The 15,227-nt window shown below is 41.1% G+C and overlaps 1 protein-coding gene and 1 long non-coding RNA gene across 3 annotated transcripts in view; one reads left to right on the forward strand and one right to left on the reverse strand.

Annotated features, from left to right (window-relative positions):
* Positions 1–15,227, reverse strand: part of LOC308336388 — a 668,236-nt gene that overhangs the window by 496,066 nt on the left and 156,943 nt on the right. The window lies entirely within an intron of this gene.
* plod2 (procollagen-lysine, 2-oxoglutarate 5-dioxygenase 2) overlaps positions 8,513–15,227 on the forward strand; it is a 36,798-nt gene continuing 30,083 nt past the window's right edge. For both annotated transcript variants that reach the window (XM_080794066.1, XM_080794067.1), the window contains exon 1: positions 8,513–9,031. In XM_080794066.1, coding sequence (XP_080650192.1) covers positions 8,932–9,031 — 100 coding nt within the window. In that variant the 5' untranslated portion in view covers positions 8,513–8,931. The remainder of the gene's footprint in view (positions 9,032–15,227) is intronic.

Raw genomic sequence — 15,227 nt, forward strand, 5'->3', positions numbered from 1 at the left:
GCTGCACTTTACCTCACTACCGTACTTACTTATTACCTGCTGGATCGGAGTCATGTTTTCCATTGTTTTTTTATATGGGTCTGTTAGCACTAGCAGCAAATATCCAGTCTAGCCTGGTAAACCATCCCAGTCGTGTGAATTCACATAATCATGTGTCTTGAAGACACATGCAACGTAGTTGATCAAAAAAGCAGGGTTATCAGGACAACAAAACAAGTTGTGTTCCGGAAAACGGCAGTACTTACCAGTATGTCCAGAGAACCAGCTGTGGCCTGCAGGTATGGTCTTCCTGGTTCACCTCCTGTTTAATGGTGCTTCTAGGTACAGAGGTTTTGGTGAATGCTGACGTGGATCTTTGCCGCTTGACCGTCTCTCAAACCACGTTTCACTGTTTGTCTCATTTCTGGTGAAGAAAAAAAAGAAAAGATAAATATGTTAGGATACATGCCAGACTGTCACCCACCCACCCAGAGACATATTCATTAGTAATATGGTAAATACAAAATAAAAAACAGAGATAGTTGGTTTCTGCGTTACAGTGACAATATCAAGGGAGAAGTATTCAATCAGACATGCAGGTTAGAGGTCGAGCACTTCTCTGCTCAGGCAGACGGATGAGACATGACCATATTTATACACAGAAATAGAGCTCACTGGTTTAAAAATCCATAGCACACCACTGTTCAAGACTACACTACACACAGACAATATGGTGAGGCTATAGATTTATATGAGGCTCCAAAATAATTTCCTAATGGATTAACAAAGAATCTATCATTTATCCGCCCCGGCTAATATAACTGTCTGCACTGCACAGGATTCTGGATTTGTAAGCAACTCAGGTAGCGTTATTTACACATCACAACATTGAGAAGGTTAAGCTGTAGGCCAGGGTTCCCCAATAGGCGCGGAGCGCCCCCTTCTGGCCCCTGGAACATTTTTTTTGGGGGGGTGGGGCAGATATAAATGGCATTAAATGGGGGTCAGTAGCCGATTCCCGGTTGACATGAATAGGCTACTGAGTAGCCTATGCATGTCAAACGGGAATCCTTTTCAAATGGGGTATTGCCCTGGAAATGTATTTTCAGGGCAAGACCTCAACCTTGCGCGTGCACTCGGCCCCCAGCCTGTTACCCTAGTCAAAATATGGCCCTTGAGGAAAATTAATTGGGGAACCCATGATGCTGAATCCATTCCAAGCATTAGTTTCGCACAAAAAAACACTCCTTGGGCTAAAAGTGGCCATAGCAACTTGCCCAAATTTATGTGTTGAGGTCAGCACATTTGTGGCTATGGCATTTTTTGCCCAATGAGTAACTGATATGCTGATCTAAGAAATTGGGTTTAAAGGAGCATTCAGTGATTTGTGTGATTTGGACCGCCCGGTAACAAGATGTGCCCATGGGGGGACACGCGACAGGCCAACAGCACACACACCAAGGCCCGCCCCACTCGATCATGATTGGCGGAAGGCCACTCTCTATCCTGATTGGATGAAGGCTGGGCCACCTAGCCAAAAATGAACCCCCCCCCCCCCCAGGGGTTTAACTGGGGCCAGGGAGGAACTCCTTATATGGTCAGCACACTATAGTAGAGAGGATTATCACAACAAAACAATAAAAAGAGGTGATATTTGAATGAAGTGAAATCACTGAATATACCTTCAAACCAATTGTGGGGCCGGGGGCCCTTAACAAATGTTTACTTGGTGGCCCTGGGTTTTAATGTCTACTTGTTATCCTAGTAACGTTAACACACTTGACCACTGCCCTTGACCCCTCACCCTGCTGTTGGTTGACAAAGGATCATAAGAGGAGAGAGATCCTACACAAAAAAGGAACTTGCAAAAAAATACACGTTAGCGATCAACAAAGTTCTTTGGTTTAGACGTTAATCAGGCCTGATGAAGGTCTTGTACGGAGTTCTTGTGTGTAGGATCTCTCTTTTTACGATTTACATTTCAATGTTCCTATTCTTCTACACACCTGTTGCTTAGGAGTGTGCATTGTCCTTCGGCCATGTTCCATGACACTTCTGTAGTTACCTACTCCAACATTGTATACGTTGTAAGTCATTGTAAAATAAAACAAGTGCTAATTGCCTCAAATGTAAATAGTAATTTCTAATTTGCCTACACATTGTATACGGCACATTGTATGGCATGGCTTTCCAGTGTATTGCCATGTTTCTAGATAATATATAAACATTTTAGCAAGTGGTATATTTGATTAATCTGTGGTTGGAATAGTTTACTGTAGATGCAGTAGGCCTACTTGAATCTATGTACAGTAACTTAACTAATATTAGAGGCTGAGAACAGATTCTTAATTACTTCACGATGTTATAGTCAGGGCACATATGAACAAGCAGCCTATAATCTCACTAGCCCATACACTTTAAACATTTTCCCTCCTTATCTTGTCTGTAATCTATGTTGGCGGTTGTTGTACATTTCCAAGCTTGCTAGATTTAAGATTTACAATTGCTGTGATTGACCTCTTGACCTTTTAATGACCTGTGATATGTTTTACAAGCTTGCTAGATTTAAGATTTACAGTTGCTGTGATTGACCTCTTGACCTTTTAATGACCTGTCATATGTTTTACAGTTACACCGATACTGAATGTTACTTCAGTCAAAATGTGTCAAATAAAAGTTACTTTGCTAGATAAAGGCTCTTTGTTACTATGAGATAATGCTCAAAATGTGTTCTCCAAATTCCTGTTTAACATCCACGTTTAAATCCCTTTTGCCGACTTGCAGAAAGATCACTCTCTGCAGAAAGATAGCAGGCTGAGAATGAGCAGATAATAAGCAACTGATCTCTAGGCTAGGGTGAATAAAATGCCATAACACCCACACAAGTACAAGTGTTCCCATTGCAATACTGAATTACCAGGGGCCATTGTCTCAGATGCCCTTCCAAGATTTGAGATTTGTATTCGTTACGTCTAATATACTTATGATATGTAGCTTGCGGAGTTAGTTCAGTCAGATATACTCAAGGGGTAATACGCTGCATTACGTGGGTGTATACAGTGTTTGCAAGACCTACATGTCATACGCTGATGTGGCAGTCAAGACTCTGCTCCCTGCTCTTAATGTTTAATGATGGCTGTATAATTGTGCCGAGCAGGGAGAAAATGTAGCAGAGCCGAATGCCAAGATATTATATGCACACTTGTGTTCTCATTCCATAATAAATATTTGTTCAATCTACAGTATGTGTGAGTTATCTGACTGAAATAGGCACATAAGACTAAAAATAATTTAGTTTGGGTTCCTTTCACAGGTTTATGTAAATTATTTTGCTGTTGTCGACAATGGACAATGACGTGGGTAGGATCCTCCCTTTAGACACACAATTCATGTAGAGGTCAGTAGAGGTCAACACATCAGGACAAACAACAACTTTAACACGTTTCGCCTAACAGAGGCAGTAAAGTAGTCATAAAAGTCTCTGAAACCAGCTGCATGTGAGATGTAGCGTGTTTACATTACTGGTGCTCTGCATGCTGGGGGCTAGGGCTGAGGTTCTTTCATTGTGTATCTTTCACTGTGCTGCTGGCTGGGTCGAAGTAAAGTTATGCACACAGTTCAAGTCTGTTGAAAGGTCTCCAAAAATAAACGTACCAAATTAATCAGGTTTATAGGATTATGTTATATATAGCTCTGTCCTTTTGGCCACAATAGAGGGTATGCGCATGGAATCATCATCATACCCGGAAGTTATGCAGGAACGTACGCCTAACTGAGTGGCAAAAAGCTCATTTCTGGACTTGACAGCCCATACATCTAAGAGAAAAGTCCTATCTGATTCCATTAAACAACGTTAAACGACATTAAACTCACTTTGCCACTCACTTAGTCACTTTATGCATGCGCATACCCTCTATAAGAAATCTTCAATAAAGTCTTAATTAATTGAAACCATATACATTTCACACTCCACTTGAAAATGGGAATGGTGTGAAGGGTAAGGCATTCTGTGATTAGATGCTGATTCTGAACTTGCTGAGTTGTCAGGTTTAAGTTTGTTCTCTAGTCTACATAGAGCACACCTGTAGTTTTCTCTATCATGGTGTTAAGTCCACTCCTTCAAACAAAGCACCAATGCAACATCTGTGCAAACGTAGCCTAATGAAACACTACAGACATGCAAATGTGGAACAGAGGAAATCAAATGGGGTGTTTGTCACTTATTGTGCTGGAAGAGTGAGTCACGCATTTACCATTTACCATGGTGTGTTTTTGTAACCTAGAAGTTACAGTACCTCTGCCATGTGTTCCCACTGCAGATTTCTAATGGAACATTTGCACTGGATAAATTATGAAAATAAGCTATATAGCAAAAAACTTAACAAAGGCTTAAGATTAAGATATGTTTTGTTCAATTATTCTCCACATTTGTATTATTTGTGAACCACACACAAATAATATAAATAATAGAAAGTAAACAAGTCTGAGTCTAAATCTCAACCTGGAGGGAGTGGAGGCTATGCTTCTCCTTACCCCCAAGTTCCCAACCAGACCAAAGTGGTTTGAAACGACAATGTTTTACCATCCTTAGAGGCATGTGCTCTGACTTGTGGAGCTAAAAAAGATAATCTTTGCCAGGCTGAAGGCATTGGCAGAGACTATATGTATTCGCCCCTGTCCCCTGTGCTTGTCTGTCAATCTGTTAACAGCTAATCTCCGGCACCGTTTGACTGATCGAAGTGAAAGTGTGCACACACACACTCCCTGAAGGCCAGAGCATTTTTCACATCCGCCTGTTATAGCTCCACCAGTAGGGCAATTTTTGCAAAACACATTTGGCTATTGTGGCCCTTTCTCACAAAATGCAACAGATAATGCCGACACTGTTTCACTGATTGGCCACACTATTTGCAAATCTAATATCACACGATATGCCCTGTTCTGGAACCCACAGGGGAGAAGAAAGACACCTGTGAGTGTGACCTGATGTGAAAAGATCTGGCCACACATGGGGACAGCTGCAGAAACTGGCCCAGAGCTGAGGTGCCTGCATGGAGACCATTTGTCCGTGGACCTGAATTGTAGCTCACTATACAAATCTTATAATGACTCGATTCCAAATATTGCTGGCCCACAATAATCTACCTGGCCTGGCAGAGACCGAGGAGCACTTTTTATAGTTACATATGAGTGCAAAATGGCCAAGGTCATGGGGGCTTCTTAGGGTTATCTTCCAGTGAGTATGAATGCACTCAGCAGGTTTCATGGCAATCTGCCCATTAGATTTTGAGATATTAATTATTTAAGTGGACACTTTGACCCAAGGGTGGTGCTAGAGGAAATGTTGTGAGCTCACCAAAAACAACAGGTTCATCCTCTGGGGAGCATAAAGGTGCACAGTAAATTCCATGGCATTCCAGCCAGTAGTTTTTGATAGATCTTGTCTGGGACTATAAAGTGTTATGATGGACGGGCTCCGGGCGGACGGACAGACATTGCTGTCCTTTTAGAGTCCTGTCTCAAGCGGGCCGTGGCGCTCAGTGGTATAAATAGATGTTTTTTACAGCCTTCTAGGTTTAGCCTGGCCTCCTAATGATGACATTGGGTATTACACTGATGAAAGGCCGGCCAAAGAGCTCATCCTGTGTAATTTCAGGGGACCACAAGACCAAACCCTTAACTGTCCAGCAATAAAATTCCAAGGTTGAATGCCAAACGTCATTGGGCTTAAGAAAGCAATAATCCATAAATATCTTCAAAAGACTGTATATATTTCCACTTAAACCTTCGATCGGAATTCCACACTGTATTTCCACACTGTATTTGCATTTCTTAGAGTTGCAGCCTATAACAACATGAAGCACAACCTAATTATTGTCAAAGTGAAAGAAGCCATGCCTTTGCCATCTTGCCTCTTCCCCTCCTTTGTGGCCAGACTCCAGGGTGACATGAAAAGTGTTCTTCCTGTGGTAGTTTAGATGTAGGCGTACTATTATCTCTGCTTAAATGCAGAGTTGGTCAATCAGGAGAAACCTATTTACTTTCCCCCTCCTGATGCCCCTTGGACCACACCCTAGGCCCGTGGCATCATACGTGGGACCAGCATGGGCAGACATTTGCCAAAGATGATAGAGAAATAATCCATCTATCTTCCTTGACAGGGACTGGGAGACAAGCTATCTGAGGGAGATTGGTGCTGTGTTTCCATTCAACAGAGCTAGTAATTAAACGGTAAGTGATCAAAACAGACCATTTGGAACAATAATAAAAGCCTTTCTCATAGCCATGAGGCAATTGTGGGTTCCAAATCTGGGTTTAGGGAGCCCAGTGGACAAATGACTCACCATTGCAATTGAAAAACCAACTGCTACGTTTCACCAGAGGCACCAGAGGCAGAAAGGTTGGGACACCTTTCGCCCCTCATGGTCGCTGTAATGTCATCCTACTTGGCTGGCGCCATTCGCATATAGCTTGAACCACATTACATCATTTGACTAAATGAAAGGGACAGGACATTCTCGTTTTAGAATACAAGCCAAAGATTTCCAAGTCAGGAATATCAGCAAATTCTGAGGTCGACTTTCCCTCGTGTTCAATTTCCTGCCCTTTGCCTATCTTCAAGGGAACTGCATTTAATGTAATATATGTGACACCCGTTCCATTTAATCATATGTTTGCCTCCTTAATGAACAATTTGTTATTCGTGGAGGCTGGTAGATCTATCATGACAACCAAGTCCTCAGCATTATTATTACATGCCAACAGTCAGTACACCCAATGTCTCCACATCATCACTCAAAATAGAGGGTGGCCTGCTAGTCGCGTTAATTATACTGGCTCCGGGTTTCTCTACATTTCTGTAAAGTGTTGTGTAATTAAATATAATTTTCTAACCCACACACAATGAACTCTATGTCCAAATGTACTGTCACCATTTGGAAATGTGTAGAATGTGTGAACTGTAACCAACAATTCTACAAAAACATCCAGGAGATGTATTCGGCTGTCAAGCTTCTTGATCCCCATTAGGTTCATGTTATGAACCAAATAACTTCTGAACACGAGTGTCATTGAGATAAAACCAAATCCTTAAAAGACATGTGTTCAATTACCCCAATTTTATTTGTAATTAACTTAAACTAACTAATGGATTGTCATGGTTTTTTGGGTTGTTTCTTTTTGCCAGAATGTATATACCGCTATATGGGGATCCAAATGAATAAAGAATAAAGAATCAAAACTAATTGAATAAAAACAGCTTGTTTCCTTTTAGGCTGCCAGACACTGCGCACACACAGCCATTTATCATCACAGGCAGTGTGTTATCAAATCTTGTGTAATATTTGTCACTGTTCCATTCAGTGACATACTGGTCCTAAATTGTGCAATATCACAGAAATTAGAAATTACCATGAACACGTGCTGAATTTAATAATGAAGTCAAATGACTGGATCATGTAAAAGTCATAGCTGGTGCATTACAGCAACTAATCTCCCTGGGGTCCACACACTTGCTCTGGTCCATATTGTTAGAAGGATAACTTCTAAAGCTATGGACCAGAGCTAGGTCCACACATAACATGAAAACATGACATTTTAAAGTCAAACAAGACATTACAGAACATCTACAGATATTTTATATGGGATATCAGCATATAGTCTGCGATAAGTTGTATCTAGTACCTCGGTTACAAAACAATTTCCCTGGTGAAGACTAACTAACTCTTACTGGCTGGATTTGAAAGCATAGACTGATGTCATTGAGTAAAGAAGAAGAAAAACAAAATAAAACACTTAATCAGTGCCATTTAAATTTAATGGCTCCCAGACAGGAATGGTTTGCCAGTGTGGGTGTTGGATTCGGCTACACACATAATATAATAGCCTACAGAATGGGACAAGACTTTGAGAAAGCCCTGACTGTAAACTCGCCAAACAGTCACAGTGAGCGCCACAGATATGGCCATCATTTTATACAGTTCCACAGATCTGGTTTCTGTTTCTGAAAACTCTGAATCTGCAGCATCATTTATGTGTCACTAAAGTTATATGCTTGTTGCATCATAGTCATCATCCTATATAAAGTATATCTCTAGGCCTACAAAAACAACAAGAGCTGGATTTTTTTCTGTAAGGTAAGATATGATAAAATGTTTAAAAATAATATCAGATCAGAAATGTTTAAAAATCGTTTGTGTTCTTAATGGATTTAATATGCAAGACTTTGTGTTATCCTTTTAACAGTTTTTGTAAACCGTACCTCTGTACAATCTGCAGTGCAAAATGTTAATAAAGTATTCAATGAAAAAAATTATACATCTTTATTAGCCCATTTCAGGGTATGGCATTCAGCCACGTTGAATGAAAAGTCTCATAGTTGAAGAAAGGGTTGAATGGTATGTGCTGTGAATCACACAGACGCTACTTTAGGCTACATGTAGGGGAGGGGACCTGAGAGGTGGTGGGCAGAGCAGCAGAGCCAGTAGGGGGTTCACACAAACACAGCTGTACTTGTTCATTCAATGATCACACTTTCACCCCCGTTATCCCTTTCTGCCTTCTCTCCTTTTTCATGGGATAACTTCACCGGGAAGAACCAATTGGCTCCACAGTTGCAATTAAGGATTCAGGAACCACGCCTCGTGCGCTCTGTTTCCCCTTACAGTACTTATATACCGGTCCCTTGACATGCCACTAGTGACTGGTGAAAGTTTGTTTCAGTCACTCTCACTGGTCCAGGCAGGCGACCCTTGATTTTCACCGGTGAATTCCTCTTTATTTTAATTATCGCGAGAAACTGCGACCTCCAGGGTGTTGACCAGATCAGTGACCACTGGTGCGCAGGGCAGGGGTACAGTAACAGTAACGGTCCAGCAGAACCGTGCGTCAGCCCATTCCTGGCTCAATTTCGGAGAACTGGACTCACTTTCACCAGAATTCATCACAATTGCCATGGAGTACCGCACGTTATATTTTTTATTATGTTGTTTTCAGTTTTTAAATGTCGCCTACTCCATCGACGCAAGTCAATCGCCTGTAACAATCACTAAAGGTAAGCGAAAACTTTTCCCCCCTCATGCTCCCTGCTGGTGGTCCATAAAAACGGTGTGACGCGTATAGTCTACACTCGCTTGGTGATTGTTTTTGTCTTTAATCTTTGCTTCTCACATGTGGTGTAACATCTGATTGTTACGTTTAAGGTTGCACTTAATTATCAATGTCTACCCAGACAACCCAGTCTCACAACAAAGTGATGGGATGGGGCGCAGGTTGCACGCCTGTAGGCTGTATACATGCGCGCACACGCGCGTAAAAGTGACTGCATTTTGTGCTGTAGATGAGATGAGCGTGCGTGTGAAATAACTGAAATTGGACGACAATGCGAAAGAAAACAACGTCTGTGGTCGTTTCTCACAATTCTACTTTTTTATTTTGTTACAGTAGGCTATACGTATGGCAGTGAATGTTTTATATCCCTATATTGAAGGGCATGGCATCTGTAAAGCTTATACTGGTAAACGCAGACTTTCTGTGAACTTTTTAATAGTGTGGCGTGTGGCCAGAATCAACTTTTTTGTGTTGTCTTCCATAAAGAGAGAACTCCCTTCTCTCTTTATGGAAAACAACACAAAAAAGTTGAGGGGTTATTTTGCTCTGATCCATAGCCCTAATGCCCTTTCTAGAGCTATGGGGGTAATCATTAATGTATAGACCTGAGCCATATTCCTTCCAAGTACTTCCAGTACTCACACTTTCAAGATCTTTCAAAAATGTTCAAAAATAGTATGTACAAGCTCGAGCTTTGTGATAGCCAATGCAAAAATAAAAAATGACACAGATAGTTTCCCGGTTTTAATGGGTAATCAACGAAAACATAAAAATCACACCCGTGTGAAGTGAGTGGTGCAACTCCGTGTGGGGGTCCCCAGAAGTACCAGACCCACAGGACCAAGACCAGGGTGCCGGCCCGGTTCCGGCAAGCCGCCCCACGTCCGAAACGGTTGAGAAATTACAGAGTTACCGTGTGGGGGTCCCTCTACTGTACCCTCTACTGTACTGTCACTGTACTGTACTGGCATGTACATGCTGTTTTCGTGCTCAGACCCAGCCAGGCACACACATATCTCCGTAAGGGAGTGGTTGCACCACTCAAAAAAATAACATTTATGTAGATAGATACAGCTATAGGCTACATATAGCAAAATGGTCGTGATGTGTTGCCATCATTTCATCATATTTAAAATCATTGATTGGACCAAATTGTGGTAGCCAACAATGATGTAAATAGGTTTTCAATGTAATGGGTCCCGGGACCCAGGGGTGTTCTTTTAGAATTGACATCGTTACGAGTACAGTACTGAGTACAGTATTGCATCCCAGGACCCCCAGAGGGTGACCTGATTGTGTCCTTTCTCAATTTATTGAGTCTAATGATGCAGGATGCAGGCTATTTGCATCACTGAGCCAATACATACCACGTTCAGCCAATCCTGAAATGTCTATTCTCTAGCCTTTTTTTAATGTGTGTGATATCTTCATAAGCAGGTATTTCATTTTGTCTAGATAGGAAGCAGACAATCATGATGACAAGGCGCTTGTCTACCAACTATAATTGAACTTTACAGTGCTTGGACCAGAGCCAAGTAGCTGTCACTGAATGAGCACTCAAAGTTTGAATAAAGGGCTTCTGGATACATTTAGTTTATATCCCCAAATTAATCTCAGAGGCGTTAGAACTTCATAGACTCTTTCCTCGGTAGCTCAATTGCTGTCTTTATTACTGTAGAATTAAGAGTTTTTCATATCACTGTTGTTTTCAAGTCACACGTACGGCATCTTGTAAAACGTGTAAACAGCTCTATAAATGGATACATGTGTGTTCTCTTGGCATTGACTGTGTCATGACTGCTGTAGGCTTGTACGTTCTGGTACATATATGTGTTTGGTAGCTTCAGTAACACAGTTCTATTGAAGCATTTTGCCAGGAAAGGCAAGATGCTAAATGCCAACAGCAAGGCAGGGAATTGTAGCACATACTGTAGAAGCTAAGGAACCTGCAGGCTCCAGCTCGTTAGTCGTTTAAAAAAAGATGTCACGTGGACAAATGTCACAACCTTTCCCACAGAGGTATTGTCACGTTGAATTTTAGAGCACTTAATTAGTGACAATGTAAAATTGTTTGCAAATGAAAGTATTAAGTTAACACATCAGTGTTTGTGATCACAGTCTTTGTAGAAACAGGTTTGATGTGGTATATGTGGTATGAAGATGTACTGCAGACATCAAACACTCCACATTTAGACGTATGCTAGTTGATCTACGCTAAATTAATGGAAAGGCACTTGGCAGTCACTTTCATCAAAGGCTCGTGTAGTAAGAACTGAACACTGTTCAGCAGAGGCATCGAAGGTAAAAAAGATTAAAAGCAAGAGAAAGAAACCACATTTTTAGCTAATTTCATTTCAAGTATTTAAGAGTATAGGTTGCAACATGCAAGCCAAATAGACAAACCACAGCCTTGCTAAAGCTCCTCAAACACTACAGTGTATCAAGGGGGCTCCATTCAGAATGTACAGGTGGTTCATCACATTTTACAACCCAGGACACTACACAATACATTTTGTTCACGAAAAAACACTGCAATTGCAATGTGGGGAATTACATTACACAATTAATGAGCGATGTCAACCCCCATAATTTACAAAACGCAGCAGGCTAGTGTATTATCAAAGATTCAAATGGAAATTAGATCACATTTCTGACAGTGGGAAGTGTTTTTCCTTTTATGGGCTTAAAATAAATATTAGGCCAAGATAGAAACAAAGGAAAGAAGGTGCAATTCTTGCAGGATACTACATGATCTCTAGCGCAACTACATAATTCATTCTGGGCATTCATCTTTCTTACCAGTTAGCAGCCAGACTGAAAGGTTTATCAAACAAATCTTTGGTCAATTAGATTCCATGTTGTTTGTTAACTCACTCCAGCTGCTTTCATAGTTGAATATGGTGTCAACTGAACATTGTCATGTGGGGAGTGGACAAGTGTTACTGTATGCCTCTTTGCTCATTCTGTAACTAGGTTGCAGCCAAATACATTTACCACCTAAGCACAACACAAGGTGATTGTGATATGACAATATATATTTGTGAAAATTCATAAACCATGAATAATTTAGTCCACACATTGAATGGACACAATGTTCTCATCTGTTTAAGTTGAAACTAAGAGTCGATTCTCCCTTGCAGAAGCATCTGACCAGCTCACAAACGCAAGCTAAAGTTATTTGACGTAAGGTGGTGTTTCTAAGCAATGGACTATTACGTCATGTCAGTCAATGGGATTTCACAGAAAGACCTTTAGATGGATCTGTTAAAAGCATGTCTTGCATTCCAGACACTTGACTTTGACATACATCTTTATAGTGGATGCCTGTGGGAGGCTGGGATAGATGCCATCACCATGTATGCTATGATCTGGCTTTGCTCAAAAGTCTCAGGCTCTCTTTAGGCCAAGAAAGGAACCCTGTGTCTTTCACATACATCAACAACCTTCCAACGGGGAACATTTCACAGAGGAGAAAAGGAAACTCCACCTTAAGACTGCGTTCATGCCCTCTGTATGGTATGGCATAATGACTCTCGGGTCTGTAATTGTAGTCCATAGTGCTAACAAACCTAGTTGGCAGGCCGAAACCTGTAATTCATCTTTTTGGAACATTTGTCACACTTCACCACAAGTTTGATTCAATACCTCCTTTCTGCAAACATGTGTGTTGCTGTTGGCCCTTCTGTCGTTGTGTTGTTTACAGATTTTGAGGCTTTCTCCGTCAACCAGCAAATAGATATAAACAGCGTGATAACATGCTGGACAATGTCATGCTCCGCAGCCATGAGCCTCCACCTCAAGCCAGTCCCACACAACAGATGGTATTTCAGCAGTGTTGCCAGCCAGGACCATGTTGACATGTCACATGTCACAAGCCTTAAGTGTCAGAGAGGATTCAGCTTCAGGAGAGAGATGGACCAGCTGCAGAGCATTGGCAGGGATATTAAATAATAAATTGGCTTTTATGGAGTCTTTTGTGATGTAGTGTAGTCTATAGTCTGGGAGGCCATTTATCCCATATAATTGTTTGACCTTGACTTTGTAATAGCTATTCGATGTGCCAGTAATGCCATTCCCATGTAGGACCAAAGATATTATGTTTGGACTCTATGGATATACCGGTACTCCAAATGAAAAACTGATATGGACTATAAGATAGTTCACTCTTTCCATGTCAGAGCACTGAACAATTGTGCACTGAACAATGCTCAACAATTTACTTCCCATAAGGCATAGGCTAGTATATTCAGCACCTTCAGAAAACATACTGGAAAAAATGAATCAATTGCTTAGAGCTGGTTTAAATAATAACATGAAATTATGTTCATGCCGCTACAAATTGGACCATGAGAATTTCAAAGGGCCACATTACCAACCAAATAACTATGATTTTGTTTTCATAAAGTAAAGTAAAGAAATATATATACAGTATATATCCTATATATGCCACAAGCGTGGCATGAACTGACAGGCTATGAGCTTGTATATCTGCTTTTTTTATTTTTAATCGTGACACACTCATATCTCTGCTGTCGGGAAAGAAACCACCTAACTCCACTCATGTTTCAGGAAATGAAAAATAGCTTTAAAATTTTCAGGAAATGAAGAAAAACATTTTTGGGTTTGGTAGGTTGACGGGGAGATAGATGGGGGGGGGGGGGAGACACGCAGCAAAGGTCGTCGGGGATCGGATTACCAGCCTAGATGCCCAGACCGTTAGGCCGGGCCAGGCAACCTTATATTTTTTAACAAAGTAATACTGCCTCATCAACGTTGGTATTGTGACTTTTTTATTGAGACTCAGGAGAGGTGGTGGAGTTAGCTGCTTTAGCTTAGCACACAGTTTGAGAGTTTTTGTTCTTAATACTTTTCATTGGTTCAGTATTATTTAAAACAAAATGGAGTTAGTTGGTTTCTCCCCGACAGCAACGAATATAGCTAAATTCTAAAATGACAAATGCTTTCCAGATTTTAATGGGTTAATTTTCTATGCCAGCTAGCATTAGCAATTATGACGGTAAAAAATGTTTACATGTCGGGAGGAACGCGGTACAAAGTCACAAATTAGATCCAAACTTTGGATGGCAGAAGATCCACCAAGGAACAGCTCTCCAAAAATCCTGTAACCGAGGGAGACGGTGGTCAGACTTTACGATCCCATAGCTGGATGTGACGGGCGTTGCCATAGCAACCGGATCAATGCCAAAAGCTGCTGTGGCGCTCAACTGTTACACGGAGTATACGGGGGTACGAACATGTACTTAGCTGGTAGATAACGTCCCATAGCTGGGGGGTATGAGTATATTTGTAGTTGTACCTGGCAAAAACACAGTTAAAATATACCTGCTACGTGAGCTTAACGTCAAAGTAACAAAAATGTGCTCAATGTCCCTGAACTACTAATTTATTCCCTTGAAGAATCAACAACATCCCGTAGCACTATGGTAACAGGTCTTTAACCATCCGAGGAAATGTCTTGCTAATTGACCAGTGTCAATTAAGTGCTCCATGATGAACAACAGCTGAAAATGTTTTTTTTTATATAATTGTTTTTCCAGTATGTGAAAGACAAATAAGAGGTATACGTATACCCATGATTCAAAGTGACTTTTGTCAAGTTTCCCCAACTTGGGCAGATGGTGATGACATCATGCCCTATGGCTGAATTGAATTTAACTGGAACTTGGCAATCGAAAACGCAGCCCACACCAAGGATACGCTACATGGCTCTAGCATTGTGGCGCATGATGTGTTTTATCAATCATTGGAGCTTTAAATCCCACATAAATGTGTTGCGGACAGTTGAAATAATGACTAACTATATCTCCAACCATGCAGTAACCCAAGTCTTCCTGTGGCTAGACCTAAAATTAGATTCATGGGGTTTAAGTGAAAACACATGGCACTCTCACCCAGGTATATAGACTTGGCTTGTTACAGTAGGTGAATAGGAATGTCTGCGTGTCTAGGGATGCTCGCTACAGGTATCGAAATAGTTACTCATCATGCCAATTAACGACTTGTGGCTACGTTAAAATGTGAATGTAATATGAAGCCATGAAGCTTTCAAATGTAATGGTAGGTTGGTGTCTGTGTGTTGCATGCTAGTATGAATGACTGTTTTACGGGATCAGATGTTA

This window comes from Protomyctophum bolini, assembly GCF_963924005.1.
Source record: "Protomyctophum bolini genome assembly, chromosome: 21".
NCBI lineage: Eukaryota > Metazoa > Chordata > Actinopteri > Myctophiformes > Myctophidae > Protomyctophum > Protomyctophum bolini.